Here is a 20,750-nt window from a genome sequence, read left to right on the forward strand (position 1 = left end):
AGAAAGGTACCCTTTAGCCAATTTAGATTCTCCTCTATCGTTAAGAGAAGAAGAAAAATATCTCAAGCATGTGGGGTCTCAAGTGCCTTCAACTCAACCCACACTCCAAAGACTCACAACTGCAGGGCAGTGGCCCCTCCTGAACAACTACACTATAAAAACTCTGAATATGTTATACACTAGATTGCCTACCTGGCATTCGAAAATACAAGAGTGTGATTTCTAATATTGAATATTAATCCATAAGTTAATCGGCATTCCTATTAATAATCAGATCTTACTGTAATAAAACACCTTTCACTAAAGCAGCCAGGCTGACCCGCTGCATCAAGATCTGACCAATGGGAGAGCAGAACTCCAGCCAATCACTAGACGGCAGGCCGTACACAAGCCGACGAATCAGCGGTGGCAGAGCCTATCCTTCATTTGCATAACGTTGGCTACAAATAGACAGGCTCCCGAGGCGGACTCCATTTTCTCTTCTCCGGAGAAAGCCGAGTCGGTATGCCCGAGCCCGCCAAGTCCGCGCCGGCCCCGAAGAAGGGCTCCAAGAAGGCGGTGACCAAGGCGCAGAAGAAGGACGGCAAGAAGCGCAAGCGCAGCCGCAAGGAGAGCTACTCGGTGTACGTGTACAAGGTGCTGAAGCAGGTGCACCCCGACACGGGCATCTCGTCCAAGGCCATGGGCATCATGAACTCGTTCGTCAACGACATCTTCGAGCGCATCGCGGGCGAGGCGTCGCGCCTGGCGCATTACAACAAGCGCTCGACCATCACGTCCAGGGAGATCCAGACGGCCGTGCGCCTGCTGCTGCCCGGGGAGCTGGCCAAGCACGCCGTGTCCGAGGGCACCAAGGCCGTCACCAAGTACACCAGCTCCAAGTAAACGTGCCAAGTAAGCGTCTCCTTCCCAACCCCAAAGGCTCTTTTCAGAGCCACACGGTTTCACCAGCAGAGCTGTGCGACTGGCACTCGCTGTACTCGTAGCTTGGGGTCCGGTCAGGTTAGTAGGGACCTCCGGGACGCCACCGCCCGTAGCCGAGGTCGGGTGGCGGGCTCCCCGCCCGTGACTCTGACAGCCGTGGTGCGCACACGCGTCCCCAGCAGCGGGAACGAACGCGCACTGGAATGGTCCCCACTCGCAGCCCTCGCCCTTGGAGCCCCGGATCGCCTTCCTGACAGGTGTTCGGGCGCGGGCAGTGCTGGAGGGATCTCTAAGCTCCGAGGACTGACCTGGAGGCCCCGGGCTCCCGCCTTCTGTTCAGTGTCGCCCCACAGGGTGGGGACGGCCACAGGGACCTTTGAAAAGCGCGCCTCCTACAGGCGAGGGTTCCTCTTCGGTGCCACAGGGCTCGCCACCCCGGGTTCTTTGTGTGGCTCGGATTCCTCCCCGCCTCCCCCCGCCCACGCCCGCCTCCCTCTGCCCCACTCGCTTGCTCCGGGCTGTCCGGGACCTGGCTGGACACCTGCTGCGGGTCTGTAAGTGTGTTGGGCGGCTGAACGCTCCAGTCCGGACACAGGTCCCTAGAGTTAGCGGGCGTGGCTGTACCCTTCCCTTCCTCAGCTGCTCTGAAAAGGCGTTCGTTACATTTGATGCTTAGGGGTTACGGGGAAGACTGCGTTCCCCTCGCGCTCTCCTCCCTGACTCCCACATGAGCTGCGAAGACCTTTCTGGGCCTTCAGCCGCCTCCGTCTCCTCCCTAGCGCAGCCACAGGAGGAGAAGGCTGGCTCAGCACCCCGAGTCCAGCCTTTTCTGTCACGGGCGAGTCCCCTCCGAGCCGTCCACCTGTCCTGTCTCCAGCCCCGGCCCCCCAGCTCAGTGATCCCGGAGAGAAGCCCCGACACCCGGGCTCAGAGAGCGGAGAAGAGCAGGACGTGCGTTTTAACATTGTGATGCTGGACACCAAGGTCTGGAAGGTTTGTGGTTTGTGAGCACCTGATGCCCAAGAGCCTACACCCCGAAAGTCAAAAGTAGAATCGGTCTCCTTGCCTCATTTCTCCGCACGCTGCCATGTGGAGGCTTCCGTTTCGAAGTTAGGTGAGAAAGATTGGGTCCAGAACACCTCACCTGTGAACGGAAAGACCTAATGCACCCAGGAATAGCTAACTCTGTCCTCCTCTATCCCTTATTCTCCCAAAAAGGCAAACAATCACAAGGAAACAAGTATTTTCTGGTTGCCAGATTAAAACTGCACTTCAAATTCTGATCCTCTTGTTCCAGTCTGAGATAATACCAAAACTCTCCTGTGCGTAGAGAATCTACTTTCCATACCAGAGGGAGCCCAGTTCTGGAATAAAGCACCTGCTCATGTATTATTCCTCTCAGGGCCTTTCAGGGACCCCTCCCCTACTGCACAACATCAGAAATCGAGCCCATAGCCTGCCCCTCACCTAAAACTCAAACCACATCTCAGAGGATTCTTTCCCTCTTGCTATTTCCCTAATTTTTTTATTATTAGTATTCTTTTTTTTTTTCTTGGTTTGCTTTTTTTCACTGTCAGGAGTTCCCTGTGACGACTCCAGCCTCCAGGATTTTAAAATGTTCTCTGCCTGAAATGTCCTTAATTCCGCTGCATCCCTAACAAACACACGCACGCACAGTTTTTTAAATCAACAACTCACCTTTCCGCTCAATCTAAACGCTATTGGAGAAGCTGAGCCACACTAATAAAGTCTCTCACAGCCAGCCACAAAGGACTGGCTGTATTCCCAGCCCCAGACTAATCATTACTAAGTGGCTGGGACCCTCAGGACTACTGCGGTTGAATCAGGACCTGATCCCTGAGACTAGTGATAAACTCTGCCTTCCCTGGAGCACAGGACAACACTGAAAAACGTTAGAGAAAATGGGTGGGGGGAGGTCATGGCACTGCCTGATACAAAGCCTTCTAGGCAGAAAGAAAGAGCATCCATTTGGTCATTCCTATCCAGGTGCCAAACAATTATGTCCTGAGGATTCAGAGCAGGGCTTCTAACCTTATGAGTGCATCAAAATCACCTGGAGGCTTGCTGGAGGACAGATTACTGGCCCCACTCCCAGAGATTCTGTTCCTTGGCTCTGGGCAAAATCTGGGAACTTGGCTTCCTAACAAGTTTCCACAGATACAAATGTTGCTTGTAGCTACTCTGCTTTGAGAACATCTGATACATGGAGAACAAGCCAAACAAAAGCCCTTCCTGGGAGGGGGGGTGGTGGTTCTGATGGTAAAGTTGAGCTTATGACATATGAGGAAAGGAAAATCAGGAGTGCCTGGGTGGCTCTGTCAGTTCAGCATCTGCCTTTACCTCCGGTTATGATCCCAGGGACCTGGGTTCAAGCCCCACATTTGGGCTCCCTGCTCTGAGGGGAATCTGCTTCTCCCTCTACACCCACCCCACTCTTACGCTCTCGATTTCTCTCAAATAAAATCTTGTTTAAAAATGAGGAAAGAAAAATCAGAGGAGAGTTGAAGCAATTCCTTTATTTGGTCAGATATTGATTTCCTCTGTGTGAGGTATTAAGCTACAGCAGGAAGTGTTGGACAAGAGACCAAGAGAGGAGAGATCATCATCACACTGATGCCTCAGCTCAATCATTTCAAATAGCAGTTCTCACCGCTATGAAATCATTTGAGATAAAACAGGTGCCGTGCCCTGATACTGATGAGATGATGCTTCCAATGAGGAAACCAATGACCTAGGGGGCTAGGTAGTCCAGGGCAAGGGACTGTTGGTACAATAAAGTCCTAGGGCAGGGATGACTTTGTGCTCAGGGGTGGAAGGGATCCAGGGTGGCTCAGAGGCTGGGAGACTTGTAAGCAAAGGTCAGGTGTTAGGACATAAGGCCGAGGGTTAAACGGGTGCCTGAAAATGTTGGGCTTTGTGGGCCAAAGAAGGCACCCAGGTAATTATTGTGTCAAGAGAAACTATTAGAATTTGAAAGCACTCAGGGTGCTGTGTGGAAAATGGTATTTGTGGGTTTAGAGGTAGAAACAAGCAGAAGAAAGAATGGAAGAGTTATTGCAATAACCCTGGTGAAATTATTACAGGTGCTATGGACGAGAAAGTCCCAAGAATTCATTGATGAACACAGTCTCATGGGTAAAGAAAAGTGTGGATGACATTGATGGAGCACTTTCCAGGTGTTGAAGACACTGTGCCAGACTCTCTCCTTAAAGGGCAGCTCACATCATCCTTCTCAACATCCACAGTATCCACATACAACCATTCTCTCTGTCTAGTTGACTAGGGATGAGCCAGGCGTGGGGATGGAGTTGGGACCAGATGGTGCACCTCCAGGTTGTGTGCTTGCCCACAGCCTACGATGAGGCTGAAGTTCTTGGATGAATGATCACCAACCATGGGACAGGCTGAGGTTTCAGAAACTGGGACAGGACCATTTATAAATCCCCATCAACATTCCATTGGAGGGTCAAGTAAGTAGTTGTAGATATGAACCTGATATTCAGAGGCAACTTTGGGACTGTACAAAGAAATGTTTAAATATTTGGAGTGGCAATTTTACTGTGCTTGGCACACATTAACGCTGGTATTTACCCATGGAGAAAGAATAAGGGATGACTCAAACTTCAGAGAAAAAGAAGGGAGCCAAAGATTCTAAATGCTGAGGAAGAGAATGAAGAGAATAGACTCACAAAAGTCAAGAAAAGAGTATGTCAGGAAAGAGGACATGGCCAACCTATGGTGATGTGTATGAGATGAGGAAAATGACCTTTGCATATGATAAATGGATCTCACTGGAAATTAGGATTCTAGGTAACAGAGAGTTGCCCCCAGATTTCGGGGGGACAGCTTCAGGAGTATTCCCTCTTACCTAGGCTTTAAGTGTCCGCACTATGTTGTTCCTCTCTGTCTTGGGTCATCATGGATGACTGATGCTGGCACCTCTCCAGCTGGATCAGTTAGATTTGCTTTCCTAGAAACTAGAAAACAGGACAGAACAGAAAGTCCTGCCTGCTCAGCACTTTTGTCAGGGTGGTAGGAGAACATCTCCTTCAAAAGTTTTTTACATTGCTTAAATAAACTGGAATTGAGTTTTTATGGTTGCATCCACAAATCGTTCATCGTTTCACTCACAACTTCTCAGGAAAACATGTAAAGTCCAATATGGTCATGTTAATCATCCTCCACTATCCTGCTCAGTGTCACAGAAGTATTAACTTACCCTCACGTTACTTATGATGGAGAGTGGTTAATGATTTGCTGCAGACCACAAAGACAGAAGGAGACAGGTCAGGACTTTAAGAGCATGTATTCATAATTTATAGGTCCCCTTCTTTTTCTCTGGGCCTAATTTCATGAGCAATAATGATAATAGTAATAGCAATAATAATCAAAGAGAAAACATAGAGCACTTACCGTGCACCATGCACTGGACAAAATGGTTTGGTTTTATTCACCCCAAACCTATAAGGTCGATACTACTGTTTTCCCCATTTTACAGATGGGGCAACGGAGACACAGAGAGGTTAAGTGACTCAACCAAAGACAACACAAGCACAAATCTCTCTCTGTACAAGGCTTCCAGTTTCATAGATTTTATATATACCTGAGATGATATTGGGAACTTGTAAACTTAACCTATGATTTGCTCAAAAAGTAGACTACTACATACTGAGGCCTTGTTAGTGTTATTTACCCAGATGGGTGAATGGAAGACATTTCAGTGGGCCTTAGGAAAAATTCATGACTTCTTCCTGAATCAGGGTGAAAATAAATTCCTCATTGCTTGTATTTACTCCCAAATCATGTGAGATTCAGTTCGTACTTTCAAGCTTTAACTTTAAGGAGTTATTCATGTCACACAGGACAGATCCACCGTGATCAGTTCCCCTCTGAAGGGCAACTCTGCTCCTCCTGATAAATCCAGGACCTTTTCCCTTCAAGTCATTGCTCTGCTATCCCCTGGGACCTGATGTCCCTGCCAAGGGACTGTTGGATCACCTTCTTACCTGGTGGGAAAGGGGAAAGCCCAGACCTGGGAGTGACTTCTGACTTTTGCAGCTCTTAGCCACATTCTTACCTGTGTTCCAGGAAAGCGGGGACATGTTGCCTAAGGCTACAAGGCCACCGGCCCAGCTATATGGTTTATTCTGTTCAAGTGAACAATCTTAATGCCGGGGGTGGGGGGGTGGAGGAAGCCAGCCTACACAGCTAAGACTCTCCACAAAACCAAACACACTGGGATCACACCAAAGGATACAGGGGTAAAGTGGCAGTCTGTGGCATGCTTAAAGAACCTAAGAACAAGAAAGCGGGAACTCACTAGAAAACCAACGTAATTTTTCCCTAATCTGCTGATACTAGGCAAGGTGGGATTTAAACCCTAAAAACCTGGGCTCGCAGTCAGGATAGGCTGCATGCAGACCATAGAACCATCATCACCTGTTAACTGAAGGGACCTCGGAAGTCTAAGATTCTGTCCGATAATAAACGAAGGCACTTGATTAAAGCACCTTTTAAGTGGACCTATAGCACGTGTACGTTAGGTGGTCTTGGAGGAAGATCAGAACCTCTGGATGCAATTCAGTGGAGAGGCGGACAGGTCCTCCCCCCCACCCCCCCAGGATGCCTCACGACGGACAGGCATGAAGGGGTCAAATTTAGAATGGGAGCACAGTTGCCTGGGCGAATGGAGACCCAACTAGGTGTAGTCTGCCGAAGTAAGAAATTCACAGCGATAGTACAAAGTGAGCACCTCTTTCTGTAGACTAGATAGGTGGCCCTGAAAAGGGCCTTTGGTTGCAAACTGGGATTTCCTGGAGCTGAACTCACAACTCAGCCGCCGAAGCCGTAGAGGGTGCGGCCCTGGCGCTTGAGCGCGTAGACCACGTCCATGGCCGTGACCGTCTTGCGCTTGGCGTGCTCCGTGTAGGTGACGGCGTCCCGGATCACGTTCTCCAGGAACACCTTGAGCACCCCGCGGGTCTCCTCGTAGATGAGGCCCGAGATGCGCTTGACGCCGCCGCGCCGGGCCAGCCGCCGGATGGCGGGCTTGGTGATGCCCTGGATGTTGTCGCGCAGCACCTTGCGGTGGCGCTTGGCGCCGCCCTTGCCCAGCCCCTTCCCGCCCTTGCCGCGACCAGACATGACCACACCAGAACCTCCCGAGCCTGCACGGCACTACCGGCTGCCGCCACGCCGCACTTTTATAACAATGTGACGGACCTGTTTGAAAACCGCAAGCGCAGGGGCGGATCCACACTCCGTTCCCGCCCATCGCCCTTCTAGCCTTTGCTCAGACTGTGCAGACCCGGAAGGCCGGGCGCCCCAAGCGGAGTCTGTGCCGGGGGAAGGGGATTCCGTAAATCCTCTCGAGTATGTGATCCGTGCAATGGCCTTGCAGCACTTGCAGCCTCTATGCCGGCCACCCGCTATGCCGGGCACCAATGCATACGCTTTCCACAAAGACCTCGTCCTTCACATTTCCCAAACAAGGGCAGAAATATTTAGATCCTCCTCGCTGTTGTCCCTAGGAGAGGTTTTCAATAAAATTTGAAGCTAATCCTATCTGTATTGCTAAGATTCTGTTCGTGTTATCGACCGATGGGTGTCCGGTCCCTACGGAGGGCGGCTGGCTGGGATGCAGGCTGTCCGGTCCCTGCGGAGGGAACGGACAGAATCGCCTTAAACATTTCAAAGTCAAGTCAGGTTCCACACTGAAGGCTGCGCTGAGCATATGCCACAGTGAGGAGAGCCTGGTTCTGCTGTGAGTCTCCACTCTGCGACTTCAGTGTATACTTAGTTATGCACAGCTTACAGGTAGCGCGGTGTCCGCCTCCACGTTCTGGTGCTCCGGCCTTTGGCATGACCTAGAACGCGGCTCTGGACACAGCCTGCCGCCGTGCTACCTACAGGACCTCGGGCGGGCTATACTCGCTTCTTTTCCTTTCCAAATGTATAAGAAAGTCTAAGTCATAGAGCATTGAATTTTCAAAGGGAAAACCCATGTAAAGCGTTTACTATCCGCAAATATGCACTCACAAAATGATTATGATATATTATTGTGGATGTTTCTCTGCTCCTTCACTCACTATTCGCTCCTCGGAATAATGAGCCTAACAGAGCATCCTAGTTTCCTACAACTTTCTTTCCAGAACTCCTTAAAAATAATAAGCACTGAAAGATTGAATTCAGCACTAATCCGTTTGTGGAGTTCTAGTTGACTTTGTGGGGATTTGGCTTCTCCCCAAGGGTCTGTGAGGAGGACATAGTTCATTAAAGCTGATTTCTGAGTTTGTGGGCGGTGCATGGGAAAAATGCCCGACTTGTGTTCTTACTCTCTGATACAATGACAGGATTTAAGACATCTAGGAACTTGTATAGAACATAAGTCCATCTTTATCTGTACTATCCCTCAATTGAAGCTTAGCATTTCTTCCATTTACGAATATAGGCAGCAAACTTCGATGGGCGGGACCTGTCCTGTGTGCATGTCACCTAAACTGAAGCTCTCAGTGTTTTCAAGACCATTTAGACACTTTATTCCTTCTACACTGTGTTCATTCTTGCTCACAAGAGCTATCTTGTGACTCTAACGGATTAATAAAAAAACACATCTGTTAGGATGCCTAAGTGGTTGAGCATCTGCCTTTGGCTCATGGCCTGATGCCTGGGTCCTGGGATCTAGTCCCACATTGGGTTCCCGGCAGGGAGCCTGCTTCTCCCTCTGAATATGTATCTGCCTCTCTCTGTGTGTCTTTCACAAATAAATAAATAAAATCTTTAAAAAGAAACCACACACATCTGTTAACACTTTACAGTTTGGGGATTTGATAAAGGTATTGTAATATTAATTCTTTCCCATTATAATCCAATGTATATTCTCTTAAACTCTTAAAAACATTGTCCTGGCAAGGGGCCCATAAGCCTTATCAGATATATAAAGAAGCCCTTGACATGAACAAAGAAGGGTCAAAGGGATCTTCAGAGCCTTGAAAGACTCTGGGTTTTGAAAATGTGCACAGAGAAGCATTAGGAAATGACATGAATGTTGGCATGAAATGAATACGTAATAGTAACCTGATGGAGGTGTGTAAGGGTAAATGGCAATAATTTTCTCCTCTTAGCAACAGGAAAGAGATTATAGGGAGAGTGTAGTACAGTGGAGACAGGTGCAAAGGCAAATACCCACCAAGTGCCCAGAAATACAAGTTTGATATTTAGGCAAAAGGACCAATTTGAAGAGACAGTCTTCGAAGTTACTCACATTGACGTGACTCATAAGCCCATCCATGAAGGTGATAGGGGTAGTACCTTGGAGAGACTCCCTACACTGACATGTCCAAGAAACAGCTCTTCCTTGGTGGCACTGCGTCTCTTTGGGTATAATCTTGACTCTCCTATTTCTTGTATGGACTAAATACTGTCACAGCCTTATGACTCAATGTCTCTGCAATTCCTGGAGTATTAATTATCAAAGAATAATTATCAGATTATCAAAGAATAATCTTCAAATGAGTTTCAAAACCAACTATAATGAATCAAAACCACTTTTTTTCAAAACCACTTTAAAAGAATTAAGAATATGTAAGCTCTATAAAAAGTGAATACACAAAGTAAAAATTATTTATACTAAGCTGATATCTCACCCCTCTTTATCATGTTAATATTTAACCTATAGTGACATTAATTTTCATGTTTCACTTGGATTGACTGAAAGGAATAATCAGTCATTTCTTGATTTTGAGGGGATAATAAAGGAAAGTGAAACCTTCCCCCTCTTGAGCTTTGCTGTGTTTCCTTCTTTCACTGTCATAGTGGAACACAGATTGGTTCATGTTTCAAAATAAATATAATATGTTAAAGAGAAAAAAGGAATTTGTGAAGAAAATCACATTAAATCACTTCCTACCATAAACCTATTTCCCATTCAACAGTAAGCATAAGTTGTAATGTGATGCCTTCCATAAATGAAAAATATACTAGTGAATATAAAACACACTTTTAAAAAAGGTCCCCCTCTCAAGGGAATGCCATAAGTGTGTGCATGTCTGTGTGTGTTGTGCATGTATATAATCTTTGTTACTTTAATACCTTCCAAATTTCTCTTTCTCAAGAATGGCAGATTTCTATACCCAAACTTGTACACATTTTAGTAACTGATCTCTACCAAGAAAATCAATATAAGATAATATTTTCAACTAATAAAGGTACCCAACTTCTCTTATGCCACTTCTAAATCTCCTATCATCATCTAAAACAAACATAAGCCAAACAACCAGGTCAGCAGCATCATACTTGCTGCATTTCCCATTTTTCTAGACAAATATTGAATGCAGAAACCCCAAACTAACTCTGCAAATTGTTACTAGAAGCTATGATAAAGGTTTTACAGACAAAATAATGACCGTTCTTGTCAGAATTAGCAGTTCTTCCAAGAATCCTTTACTATCATTCTTGTAGAGAAATGGGGAGAGAGCCTGTGTTATTTCCCTTCATATGAAACAGGTTTTCTGGCTAAATCTCGATGAGAACTAAGCAGCTGTTGAACATATGAGAAGCCAAGAATGTATAGAATAACCCTAGAGAGCAAGTTATTGAAAGCACAAAGCGAAGAATTTATATTTTAAAGGAAAATCAAGAAGTTGTCTCTCTGACCTGTGAATCTCTCAGGGTGTCAGGGGCTTTTGAAAAGAGCTGAAACCCAGATGATGAAAACTGGAAGAAGAAAACACGAAGATGTCAAAGCATGAGGGGTCCCGCTTCGCTATAGAGTGTAATCAGCGTGATTCCTCCCCAGGAAATTTTAATTTTTTTGCTTTCCCCAACTGTAACAAACACAATTCCGGGACAGAGCTGACACCAGGCTGCTGTCAAGTTGGAGGACTGAGCTCGGAGCCAATCAGCGCGCGGCGTCCTTGTTGTATATATACACACGCACACACGCACGCCGAACCAAGCAGCTCAACTCCGAGACTCGATTAATATTATTTTTTCCTTTCATCTTCAGGAACCAAAACCCACTATGTCCGAGACCGCTCCTGCCGCGCCTCCAGCCCCGGCCCCCGCGGAGAAGACGCCGGTGAAGAAGAAGGCCCGCAAGTCCGCCGGCGCAGCCAAGCGCAAGGCGTCCGGGCCCCCGGTGTCCGAGCTCATCACCAAGGCGGTGGCCGCGTCCAAGGAGCGCAACGGCCTCTCCTTGGCCGCGCTCAAGAAGGCGCTGGCGGCCGCCGGCTACGACGTGGAGAAGAACAACAGCCGCATCAAGCTGGGCCTCAAGAGCCTGGTGAGCAAGGGGACCCTGGTGCAGACCAAGGGCACCGGCGCCTCGGGCTCCTTCAAGCTCAACAAGAAGGCGGCCTCCGGGGAGGCCAAGCCCAAGGCCAAGAAGGCGGGCGCGGCCAAGCCCAAGCGGGCGGCGGGGACGGCCAAGAAGCCCAAGAAGGCAGCGGGGACCGGCACCCCCAAGAAGAGCGCCAAGAAGACTCCGAAGAAGGCTAAGAAGCCCGCCGCGGCCACCGTCGCCAAGAAGGTGGCCAAGAGCCCCAAGAAGGCGAAGGCGGCCAAGCCCAAGAAGGCGGCCAAGAGTCCGGCCAAGACCAAAGCCCCGAAGCCCAAGGCAGCCAAGCCCAAGGCGGCCAAACCCAAGAAAGTGGCCGCCAAGAAGAAATAAGAATACAGAGTAGTTTAGGATCTTTTTAAAGGCTCTTTTCAGAGCCACCCAAACCTCTGAAAAGAGCTGCGGCACTCTGCGGGGAAGGGGGCGTGGCGGGAGGGGAGACTGGCGAGCCCGGAGCGGCACCTACAGGGGCGCCTGTTAAGTGCACACGGGCCTGGGGAGATTTCAAATGGGACAATGATTTCTCCTCTAGTCTGGTAAGTGCGCTGGTTCAACCTAAATTGGCCCGTAGTCCACACGGCGCAATAGGACTAATATACATAGGGGAGAAGTTACTTGCAAAACGAACTTTGAAACCGATTTGCCACTTAATAGAAAGTTCTCCAGCCACCGGGGATCTTTATACTGTATTGGTAGAAAACTATGAAGTATCTCGATGGTCTTTCCATTATCTTAATCATGGAATTGCGCCATCTCCTCAACAAGCACTTGCCCACCAGCTCCAATACCTAGGACGTCAGTTTGGCCACCAGTGGCCACCAGGCTTCCGCTGCGCAACACCCATCCTAGTGGAGGAAGTTTTCTAACAAAAGCTGTCCACACACACTTCTCCGTTACACTACCTCAAAGTTAAAATACATATTGGCGTTGAAGAAGACTTTATAGTAACCTTTGGTAGCCAAGTCTAGACCTTCTGATTGGGTCGAAGCACAGTAACGAGGCAGCCAATGAAACGCTAGAATTGCAAGTACCTTTTACATTCGTATTTGTGACGACACAGTAAAATTAATCCAATCGTAAATGATCTTACTAACCTCATTCGAATGCCTCCTCTATAAATAAACGGGGTCTTACGGTGGCTTATATTTTCCTCCCGCTTTACTGAACGTGTGGTATTCAAGGTCACTATGCCAGAACCCACCAAGTCCGCGCCGGCCCCGAAGAAGGGCTCCAAGAAGGCGGTGACCAAGGCGCAGAAGAAGGACGGCAAGAAGCGCAAGCGCAGCCGCAAGGAGAGCTACTCGGTGTACGTGTACAAGGTGCTGAAGCAGGTGCACCCCGACACGGGCATCTCGTCCAAGGCCATGGGCATCATGAACTCGTTCGTCAACGACATCTTCGAGCGCATCGCGGGCGAGGCGTCGCGCCTGGCGCATTACAACAAGCGCTCGACCATCACGTCCAGGGAGATCCAGACGGCCGTGCGCCTGCTGCTGCCCGGGGAGCTGGCCAAGCACGCCGTGTCCGAGGGCACCAAGGCCGTCACCAAGTACACCAGCTCCAAGTAAACGTGCCAAGTAAGCGTCTCCTTCCCAACCCCAAAGGCTCTTTTCAGAGCCACGCATGCTTTCAACAAATGAGCTATAATGCTTTCTAAAAACTATTCTCAAATGCACCCTAATCAAGTTTACTCTAAGATCGATACATCGCTACGGCTCTATAATTTTCTCTTAGGATTGCGTAGCAAGGATGCCACAATTCCCGGTCGATAACCATACCCATCATAAATTGAGCGCTCGCTATGCCCAAAACCGGTTCTGTACAACCATTATTCCTTAGTTTCACAACACTAAACCTCAATTTTAAATGAAAATGCCATTTCAAGTGTACAGCTCTCCTTCCTGTGCGCAGGCTCCAAATTCATCGTGACATTCAAGGACTTGGGTAAGAACGGTTTCCCCAGAGCACAAAGCATGCTGTAAAAACTGTTTTGCTCAGAGCTTTTCTTTTCCTTTTCAGCATATAGATATGCAATAATGAAAACGAGCTTAAGACAACATGAGTTTTCATGGAAATCTTACACAGGCTTTTCTGGCTTGCTAGCTTTGCAATAATGCCCATTTCTGCTGGTGGGGGAGGTAGGGTGGGGATCAGGGAGGAGGAGTCTGTGCTGTATCCTAAAGGCGCAGACAGACAGGAAAGGGAACCTGTCCTGACTTGGAAGGGCTTTCAAATCCTGTCAGCTACTATAGCTTCTCTCCTACAAAGTCCTATTGCATTGCCGGTCTTCTTCCAGCATCCTTAGCTGGGAAGACCCCAGGGTCACAAGAGAGAAGCCCACTACTCAATCCCATAAAGTGTCTGACTGGAGAGGCAAAAGTTACCCCAGGACTGAGGCCCCCTTTCCTCCCCTGGCCCCTTGCCCCGTGTCCCTGAGAGGCGAGGACTGAGAGGAGGTAGAAAGGGAAAGAAAGCCCTTCCCGGGAGGATGTGGCTTCTGCTGCACAAGGTCAGATGGCATAAAGGGTTTCTGCTGCTGCTGGGAATGGATTATTGTGGGGAAAAGAAATCTGGGGGAAAAAGCTGGGGAGCTGGGAGGAACTGGCCAGGGGGTAAGCAGTCAACAGTTGAGAGTTCACCCAAGAAAACGGATGAGATTATCTTTCCAGGTGTAGCTGACACACTCACCGGTTCCATCCTCAGGGTAGAAGGATGAACTAGAAATGAGCACACGACCAGACAGCACATGGGCACCCCCACACACCCACTCGCCCAGAAGATGGCAACAGTGTGTGCTCACCCTCCGTGCTGAGCAAGGTAGATTGTGCCACCCACAATTCCGACCACCACTCACTTGCTTCTGGCACTGACATCACAGGGATTCGGAATACCCAGGCTGAGGATTAACTCTGAGATCTCCCAAGCTGGCTTTGTACCCCTGAGCACCCGCTCAAGGCAAATACAAATCCTCTCTGAAGGAATAAGCTTCATTTTTGGTCTCAGCAAATCCTCCACACATAAGATAGCAAAGAAAATGAAAGAGCAGCTTCACAACCAAAATCAACACAGGATTCAACAAGACAATGTAACCAACAAGAAGAGAAGCACACAGTGGAAACAAAAGGAGTAAAAAGAAAATGAACAGATACAAACTTCAAGTTGCTAACTTGAATATCTTTAAAAAGGAAAAGGAAAACACTAAGTGAAATATGCTGAGGGATTAAGAATACAAAGAATTTTCCAAAAAGAGTCGAAAGAACCAAATACGACTTCCAGAAATGAAGGTGTGGATATACACGTTAATTTACATTAATCATATGAAAATTAAAATTAAAGGCTTGCTAAATGGACCAAAAAAATCAATAGGCTCCAGATGAAGAATTTTCATGAATTCTGTAAGCAGACCTTATTTATCCAAAATGCAGGGAGAGAAATGTAAAAGTGAGTTTAAGAGATCTGGAATTAGTAGTAAAATTGTCTGCCATGTATCTAATCATGGCACCACAAGAACAACCAGAGAGATTGATGCTGGTGTGAGCTTCCAATGATCATGGCTGAGAATTTTTCAGAGTTAATGGATTACTCATGTAACTCAAAATCAATAAAATAGGGTAAAACTCATACACCAAAACGGACGTCACTCTGTCACACTGTGAACCAAACCCCATAAATTCTCCCAACAAATGTAAAGCTAGTTTTCTAATCTGTTCTGCTAGATGGCAATAGACTGAAGCACTGTTATAAATTCCTGAGAGTGGGAGGATAATTGGCAAATAGATTATTTACATGCACTTGATATCTATCTGATTACCAAATTTTGCAAAACCTAATCAATATGTGATGATTTAATGGACTGTTACATATAGTACTATCATTAGCAGACCAGAAACTTTGATATTTTTTCCAATAACTATTTCTGTAACTATTTTTATCATGGTATTGTGTTAGTTAATGTCACACGCTATATGCCATGTTAAGGCATCACCGTCATTTTCTTCCTTTTCACTAAAGTGGCTTTAGTAGTTCCTGACTTGTTAAAAACCTGTTTGCTTGCATGCATGGATATGTATATAATCTGTGTGTGTTGGTTAGTTTCCTTCTAAATATATTTTTAAAGGTTTATTATGAATGATGTGTGAATTTTCGGTATTTGATGAAATCAAGGGCTTTTCCTCCTCTAGCCTGCTACAATAAATTACGAGTAGATTCCCTAATGCTACCCTATACTCGTATTCCAAGGCCAAATCTTCTTTGGTCATTTTCTATTAGTATCTTAAATACTGGCTGCGCACATTTTAGATTTCCGGGGGATTTTTCCTCCTCTCTACACACAAAAAATCATTCTGTGATTTTCCCTTTTCGGTTAACCTGTATCAGATTTGGTCAATAAGACTATGGTAACTTTGAACGCTTAATTGTGAGCCTCTCCTCCATCTGCTGCTAGGTAACAAACTACCCCAAAACTCAACAGCTTAAATCAATGAAATTTATTATTTATTTTTTGTGGGGGGCAGGGAGGGATCAGGAACCTAGAAGTGATTTCCTGGGAGGTTCTGGCCAGGATCTCTCATAAGGCTGAAGTCAAGATGCAAACACGCACAGCAGTCACCTGAAGCTTAACTGTGGGTTCCCTTCCAAGGTGGCTCACTCCCATGCCACCCAAGTTCCTGTGGGCTCTCAGCAGGAGGACCTCCGATTCTAGCCACATAGACCTGTCAGGACGGCTAACTGGCTCTCTTCCACAAAGACAAATCATAGAGAGAAGGGAGGAGGAATTTGTCACAGAGTCTCTATGACCTAGTTCCAAATGTTACACGCTGTCACTTCTGCCACTTTCTATTAATTAGAAACAAGTCACTTAAAAAATGGCGTATACCCAGAAGGGCAACTAGGCTCCACCTTTCAAGGGAAGGATAGCACATTTGTGAACATACTGCGAAACCAACACATTGTCTTCTTTATGCTTTAAATACTTGATTGTATAAAAGTATTTGTGCTTTAGACAGTAGACAGAAGTCAACTGTATAATCACTTGGACCTAATACTTTTCTAAGTGGTAGCTCTTTAAGAATTCCAGGAAATTGGGGGCATCTGGATTGCTCAGTTAAGCGACTGCCTTCAGCTCAGGTCATGATCCTAGGGTCCTGGGATGGAGCCCTGCATTGGGCTGCCTGCTCAGTGGGGGAGTCTGCTTCTCCCTCGGCCACTTCCCACTGCTGGTGCTCTCTCTGTCTCTGGTAAATAAATAAGTAAAATCTTAAAAAAAAAAAAAAAAAAAAAGGATTCCAGGAAATTAGACCATAATTGACCACTATCCATAAACACAAAATCCAATGAAACTCCCACATGATGCCCAGGTCGACTTTTCCCTAAGATTGTAAGGAACCAAACAGTGGTCTCTGCATTACATATAGTAGCACGTAGCAGGTACTTAGAGAAAATATTGAATGAATTCATCTGAAAACTCCTAAACAGCCATCTGTACAACAAGACTCTGGTTCATGAGGGTTATAAGAATGTCCAACAAAACTAATGGGTGTGGAGAAAACAAGTTAAAAGAGAAAACAAAATAAAAAGATAAAACCCCAGAAAATACTTTAACTTATGAAAATATAAGCAATTAACAATCTGGTAGGACCAATTAATAAATTTTGCAATTGGACAAGTTAAAGCTACATTAATAGACTTCAAAGGCAAAATTTGAGTTAATGATTGAGTCAGACTTAAAAATGACCTACAATGCTTCAAGTGTAAAGTAACAGATTAGGAGGTAGCAGAGGGACATGAAAGAAGAAACTAAAAGCATAGTTTAGTCAAGGCTTATAAGGAGACCCTTGACATGTGTCAAAATTCCCTACTAAATTGTACCATGGCAATCATTCCAAGTATTTCTTATAAATCCAGAGATAGTCATGGAAGCTCTTTGGGCACTAGAGATACAAAGAGAGATGAGGTTGTTCTTGTCCTTCTGGAGCGCTCAGGTTTGTAGGCGATCAAGGAAACCCACAGCTCATTGCTTGCTTCTTATTTATTTATTTTAATAATCATTTACTCACACCTAAAATGTTTATCACTCTTTAGAAATCTGCTGGCAGGTTTATGGCAACTACAGAACTCATTAAATTGATGCAAAATATTCATCCAAATATTTTAGTCATATTTAGAATAGAGTAATACTAATATCTTTGTGCTATAGTCCGAAGTCAAGGTATAGTCCCATAAGATTGCCCTCATGTCTGACATCAGCTGCAAACTTGATGGGTTTACCAAAACCATCCTCAGATTTAGTTATTCTTTAGATGATTCACAGAATTCACTAAAAGTTATTATACTCAAAGTTGGGGATTATTATAACAAAAGAATAGGTTAAGCCAAAGTAAGAAGCAGAAGAGCAGGGTCTCTGAGGGTTCCTAACTCGGAGCTTCTGTAGTCCTTGCCCTTTGGGGGAATAGGGAGAGTTACTGCCTCCCTGCAACACAACAATATTTTAACAACACAATACACATTGCCAACCAAGGGGCTTCATCACATACACATGGTTTACTGTCCACGTGGCTGATCTCTTACTCTGCAGTCCCTCTGGAAGTAGTCCAGACACCACATGGCCCAAAGCCCCCAACATAAAGGACATTATGTACAGTGTCCTGAACAGCCCAAGGCCTCTTTGTAAACAAAGGTATTCTTATCCTGCAGGACATTCCAAGGGCCTACACATCACCTCTCAGCAAAGGGCAAAGGCCACACCTCCCTTCGCTTAATATTAGCTCTTTACTATGCACATCGTCTTAAGAAAAACTATGTTTTTACAGTTTTGATCAGATATCTGTCATTGACCAGAACTTGAATTCTCCAACTATTTGCCTTTTGATGGTTCTGTCAAATAGTTTGGATTATTTAGGTCGAGTGTGAACTCAAAAGTTATAAGGAGATTTCTTACTGAAGGCTATTTTTTGTACTTTGTTCAGATGAACAACTTCAGCTGTCTCCCGCCTGATTTATACTCCCAGTGGTCCTCCAAGCCCTGGCGCTGGAAGGAAGACTGAGGAGCGGTGGAGATCACCCAGGGGATGCCCACAGTTCTCAAGTTTCGTTTTGCTGTCGTGGACATGCAGTGCTGCACAGAACAGAAGGCTCCCTTTGCTTTACATGAACAGCAGCATTTGAATGGCTTTTCCTTCCATAACCATGACCTTTGCTACCATGGATAGGGACTGGGAATTGTGGAAGAAGTGAAGGACTAAAGTTTTAGAATTTTGTCGAAAAGTTTAACCATGAAGGTTAGGCTGTATTTCATAGTACAATACAATAACAAGTATCACAGCCAAATTACGACGATTTTTTAAGGAGAAACATGGAGCATAGGGAAAGAAGGTGAGAGATATTGAGAGGGACTCAGAAAAAGAATGGAAGCAGCAAATGGCTAAAGAGCCTGAAGACCGAAGAGAAGCCACAGAGCACACTAGCCAGAGAGAGCAGAAAGGGAAAAGAGGGAGATGAGGGGATAGACCTTGTCATCTTTTGGGCACTTCACCTGGGCATAGCACCTGTTACATATTGAAATACTCCCCACGTTTCGTGGGTCTTGGGGCGAGTGGATGGGTTACAATGTTACCATGTCTGGGAGGTACTCTCTGACCTGCAAAAGTAAAATGGCACCCTTCTATCTCCTTCATAACTTGCTCTGTTTATTCTTCTTCATTACACTTAGCACTAACTGACATGAATCTGTGTATTATTTGTTTCCTCGTCCCATTCTCCAGACTGTAAGCTCCACTGGGTTGGGTTAGGTTTCTTTTTGCAGCTGACCTCCAAATGCCCAAAGCTGTTCTGCCCATACAGTAGGCTGTCAATGCACATCAATCTATAACAATAAGGAGAGAGGCCAGAGCTGAGTTATTGCAATGGTCCCATTGATTTAGTGACTCAGCGTTTTGATACTTATTTCCACATCTGTACAGCAACAATAATAATTCTAGGAAGTAGTGTACTTTGAAGGATTAAATGAGCTATGTCATGTAAAGGTTTAACAACACTGATGGACATTTAGTAAGCAACAATCGCTAGCAAATCCATTTTCTTTAGTCACTGAATTAAAAGGACAATCGGAGTAGCCAATTCTTGTCAGAAGAAAAACTAACAAGAAAACTGGAGCCAGGGATCCCTGGGTGGCGCAGTGGTTTGGCGCCTGCCTTTGGCCCAGGGCGTGATCCTGGAGACCCGGGATCAAATCCCACATCAGGCTCCCGGTGCATGGAGCCTGCTTCTCCCTCTGCCTGTGTCTCTGCCTCTCTCTCTCTCTCTCTCTCTCTCTCTCTTTCTGTGACTATCATAAATAAATAAAAAAAAAAAAAAAACAGGAGCCTTTGGACGACTAGTATCCCACCTCAAGGACTATATTTGGGGGATTTGGAAGAAAGATAATATTATTCAAGAATATCTCGACTAAGCATGGTTTGACTCATTAACTGTTTGCGCTAACAATGACTAAAACATAAACGTAACACGGGAGTAAAGATATCTCATAGCACATCATACAAACACATTAAAAGAACTCTCTTCCTTGTATAACAAATATTAATACTGATGGCAATGGGACTGAAGAAGAACCCTTTTTTCTTCTTCTGACATAGGAGAGGTATGAATGCAGAGAAGAAATGAATGCAAACCGTAACTGAAAATGTGGATGACCTCATGGAATTTATGAAGTATGAAAGTCTGATCTGCCTGAGAATAATTAGTGTGTATCTCCCGCTCACATCTAACCTGTCCTGGTTTGCTGTACACTGGTTCATTAGAGTGAGAGCATTACCTCAGTAAGAGCCTACATCAGGTGTCTTAGCATTTTCATTGTAGTTTTTGCTCTAATTATAAAAGCAGAATTTACTTCTGTTACAGGCCCAGTGACTGGGAATTCATTATTTACCACGGACTACCTTTGCTGGGAAGTCTAAATGAGTGCAAAACGTCTGTAAATGAAAAGGGAGGACCCATAAAATCTGGAGAAATGGAATTCTGCATTGATCGTAGATAACAATCCTTCGAGATCTCGCCTTTCCAGACATACAATTTGTTTTTCACTTTATGGCCTGGCATGGATGTCTGAGTGGGTAAGACCTAAGCACTGGTTTGGCTTTGGTGACGATCTTGAAGGTCAACAGCTTGGTTGAGCTCAGCTGACATTTGAGGGGTCACCTCCAGCATCTGAATTAAGGGAATCACAATACTTGGAAGCAGTCTCAAACTTCAGCGTGCACCAAAATCACCTGCACTGTTTTTGTAAAACAGATGGCTGGGCCCACCTCACAGATCCTGATTCCCTGGATCTCTAGCAGGATCCCATTATTTGCATTTCCATGTTATCCAAGTGCTGCTGCGATGCTCCCGGCGCAGGACTCACACCACAGACCTGTGCTTTCAACCAGAAGAGGGGATTTCCTCGCAATACTAATACGAAACAGCCACACAACAA

The 20,750-nt window shown here is 46.0% G+C and overlaps 4 protein-coding genes across 11 annotated transcripts; 3 read left to right on the forward strand and 1 right to left on the reverse strand.

The window, feature by feature from the left end:
- The first annotated feature begins 476 nt into the window (after window positions 1-476).
- Window positions 477-15,401, forward strand: LOC119867696 (histone H2B type 1-C/E/F/G/I). Its single transcript, XM_038584369.1, has 2 exons — window positions 477-921; window positions 12,886-15,401. The coding sequence occupies exon 1, from the start codon at window positions 505-507 to the stop codon at window positions 883-885; it is 381 nt and encodes a 126-aa protein (XP_038440297.1). The 5' UTR covers window positions 477-504; the 3' UTR covers window positions 886-921; window positions 12,886-15,401.
- Window positions 6,737-7,099, reverse strand: H4C4 (H4 clustered histone 4). Its single transcript, NM_001374588.1, has one exon. It carries the CDS (start codon window positions 7,087-7,089, stop codon window positions 6,778-6,780), a length of 312 nt encoding a protein of 103 aa, NP_001361517.1. The 5' UTR covers window positions 7,090-7,099; the 3' UTR covers window positions 6,737-6,777.
- LOC119867686 (histone H1.4-like) lies at window positions 10,910-12,424 on the forward strand. Its single transcript, XM_038584339.1, has one exon. The coding sequence runs from the start codon at window positions 10,967-10,969 to the stop codon at window positions 11,612-11,614; it is 648 nt and encodes a 215-aa protein (XP_038440267.1). The 5' UTR covers window positions 10,910-10,966; the 3' UTR covers window positions 11,615-12,424.
- LOC119867692 (histone H2B type 1-M) lies at window positions 12,329-20,192 on the forward strand. Of its 8 annotated transcripts, none has more exons than XM_038584359.1 (3): window positions 12,329-12,858; window positions 13,193-13,225; window positions 18,247-18,953. In XM_038584359.1, the coding sequence occupies exon 1, from the start codon at window positions 12,469-12,471 to the stop codon at window positions 12,847-12,849; it is 381 nt and encodes a 126-aa protein (XP_038440287.1). In that variant the 5' UTR covers window positions 12,329-12,468; the 3' UTR covers window positions 12,850-12,858; window positions 13,193-13,225; window positions 18,247-18,953. The 8 variants fall into 8 exon arrangements, with proteins under 8 accessions (XP_038440287.1, XP_038440283.1, XP_038440284.1 ...); XM_038584355.1 differs by lacking the exon at window positions 18,247-18,953 and adding an exon at window positions 13,951-15,403; XM_038584356.1 differs by lacking the exon at window positions 18,247-18,953 and adding an exon at window positions 13,985-15,403.
- Window positions 20,193-20,750: the final 558 nt, after the last annotated feature.

Source organism: Canis lupus, chromosome 35 (genome assembly GCF_011100685.1).
Source record: "Canis lupus familiaris isolate Mischka breed German Shepherd chromosome 35, alternate assembly UU_Cfam_GSD_1.0, whole genome shotgun sequence".
Lineage (NCBI taxonomy): Eukaryota > Metazoa > Chordata > Mammalia > Carnivora > Canidae > Canis > Canis lupus.

Excerpts from the sequence above, each read along its gene's own strand:
- LOC119867696 (XM_038584369.1), top strand. The coding sequence starts at position 505 with ATGCCCGAGCCCGCCAAGTCCGCGCCGGCCCCGAAGAAGGGCTCCAAG.
- H4C4 (NM_001374588.1), bottom strand. The coding sequence starts at position 7,089 with ATGTCTGGTCGCGGCAAGGGCGGGAAGGGGCTGGGCAAGGGCGGCGCC.
- LOC119867686 (XM_038584339.1), top strand. The coding sequence starts at position 10,967 with ATGTCCGAGACCGCTCCTGCCGCGCCTCCAGCCCCGGCCCCCGCGGAG.
- LOC119867692 (XM_038584360.1), top strand. The coding sequence starts at position 12,469 with ATGCCAGAACCCACCAAGTCCGCGCCGGCCCCGAAGAAGGGCTCCAAG.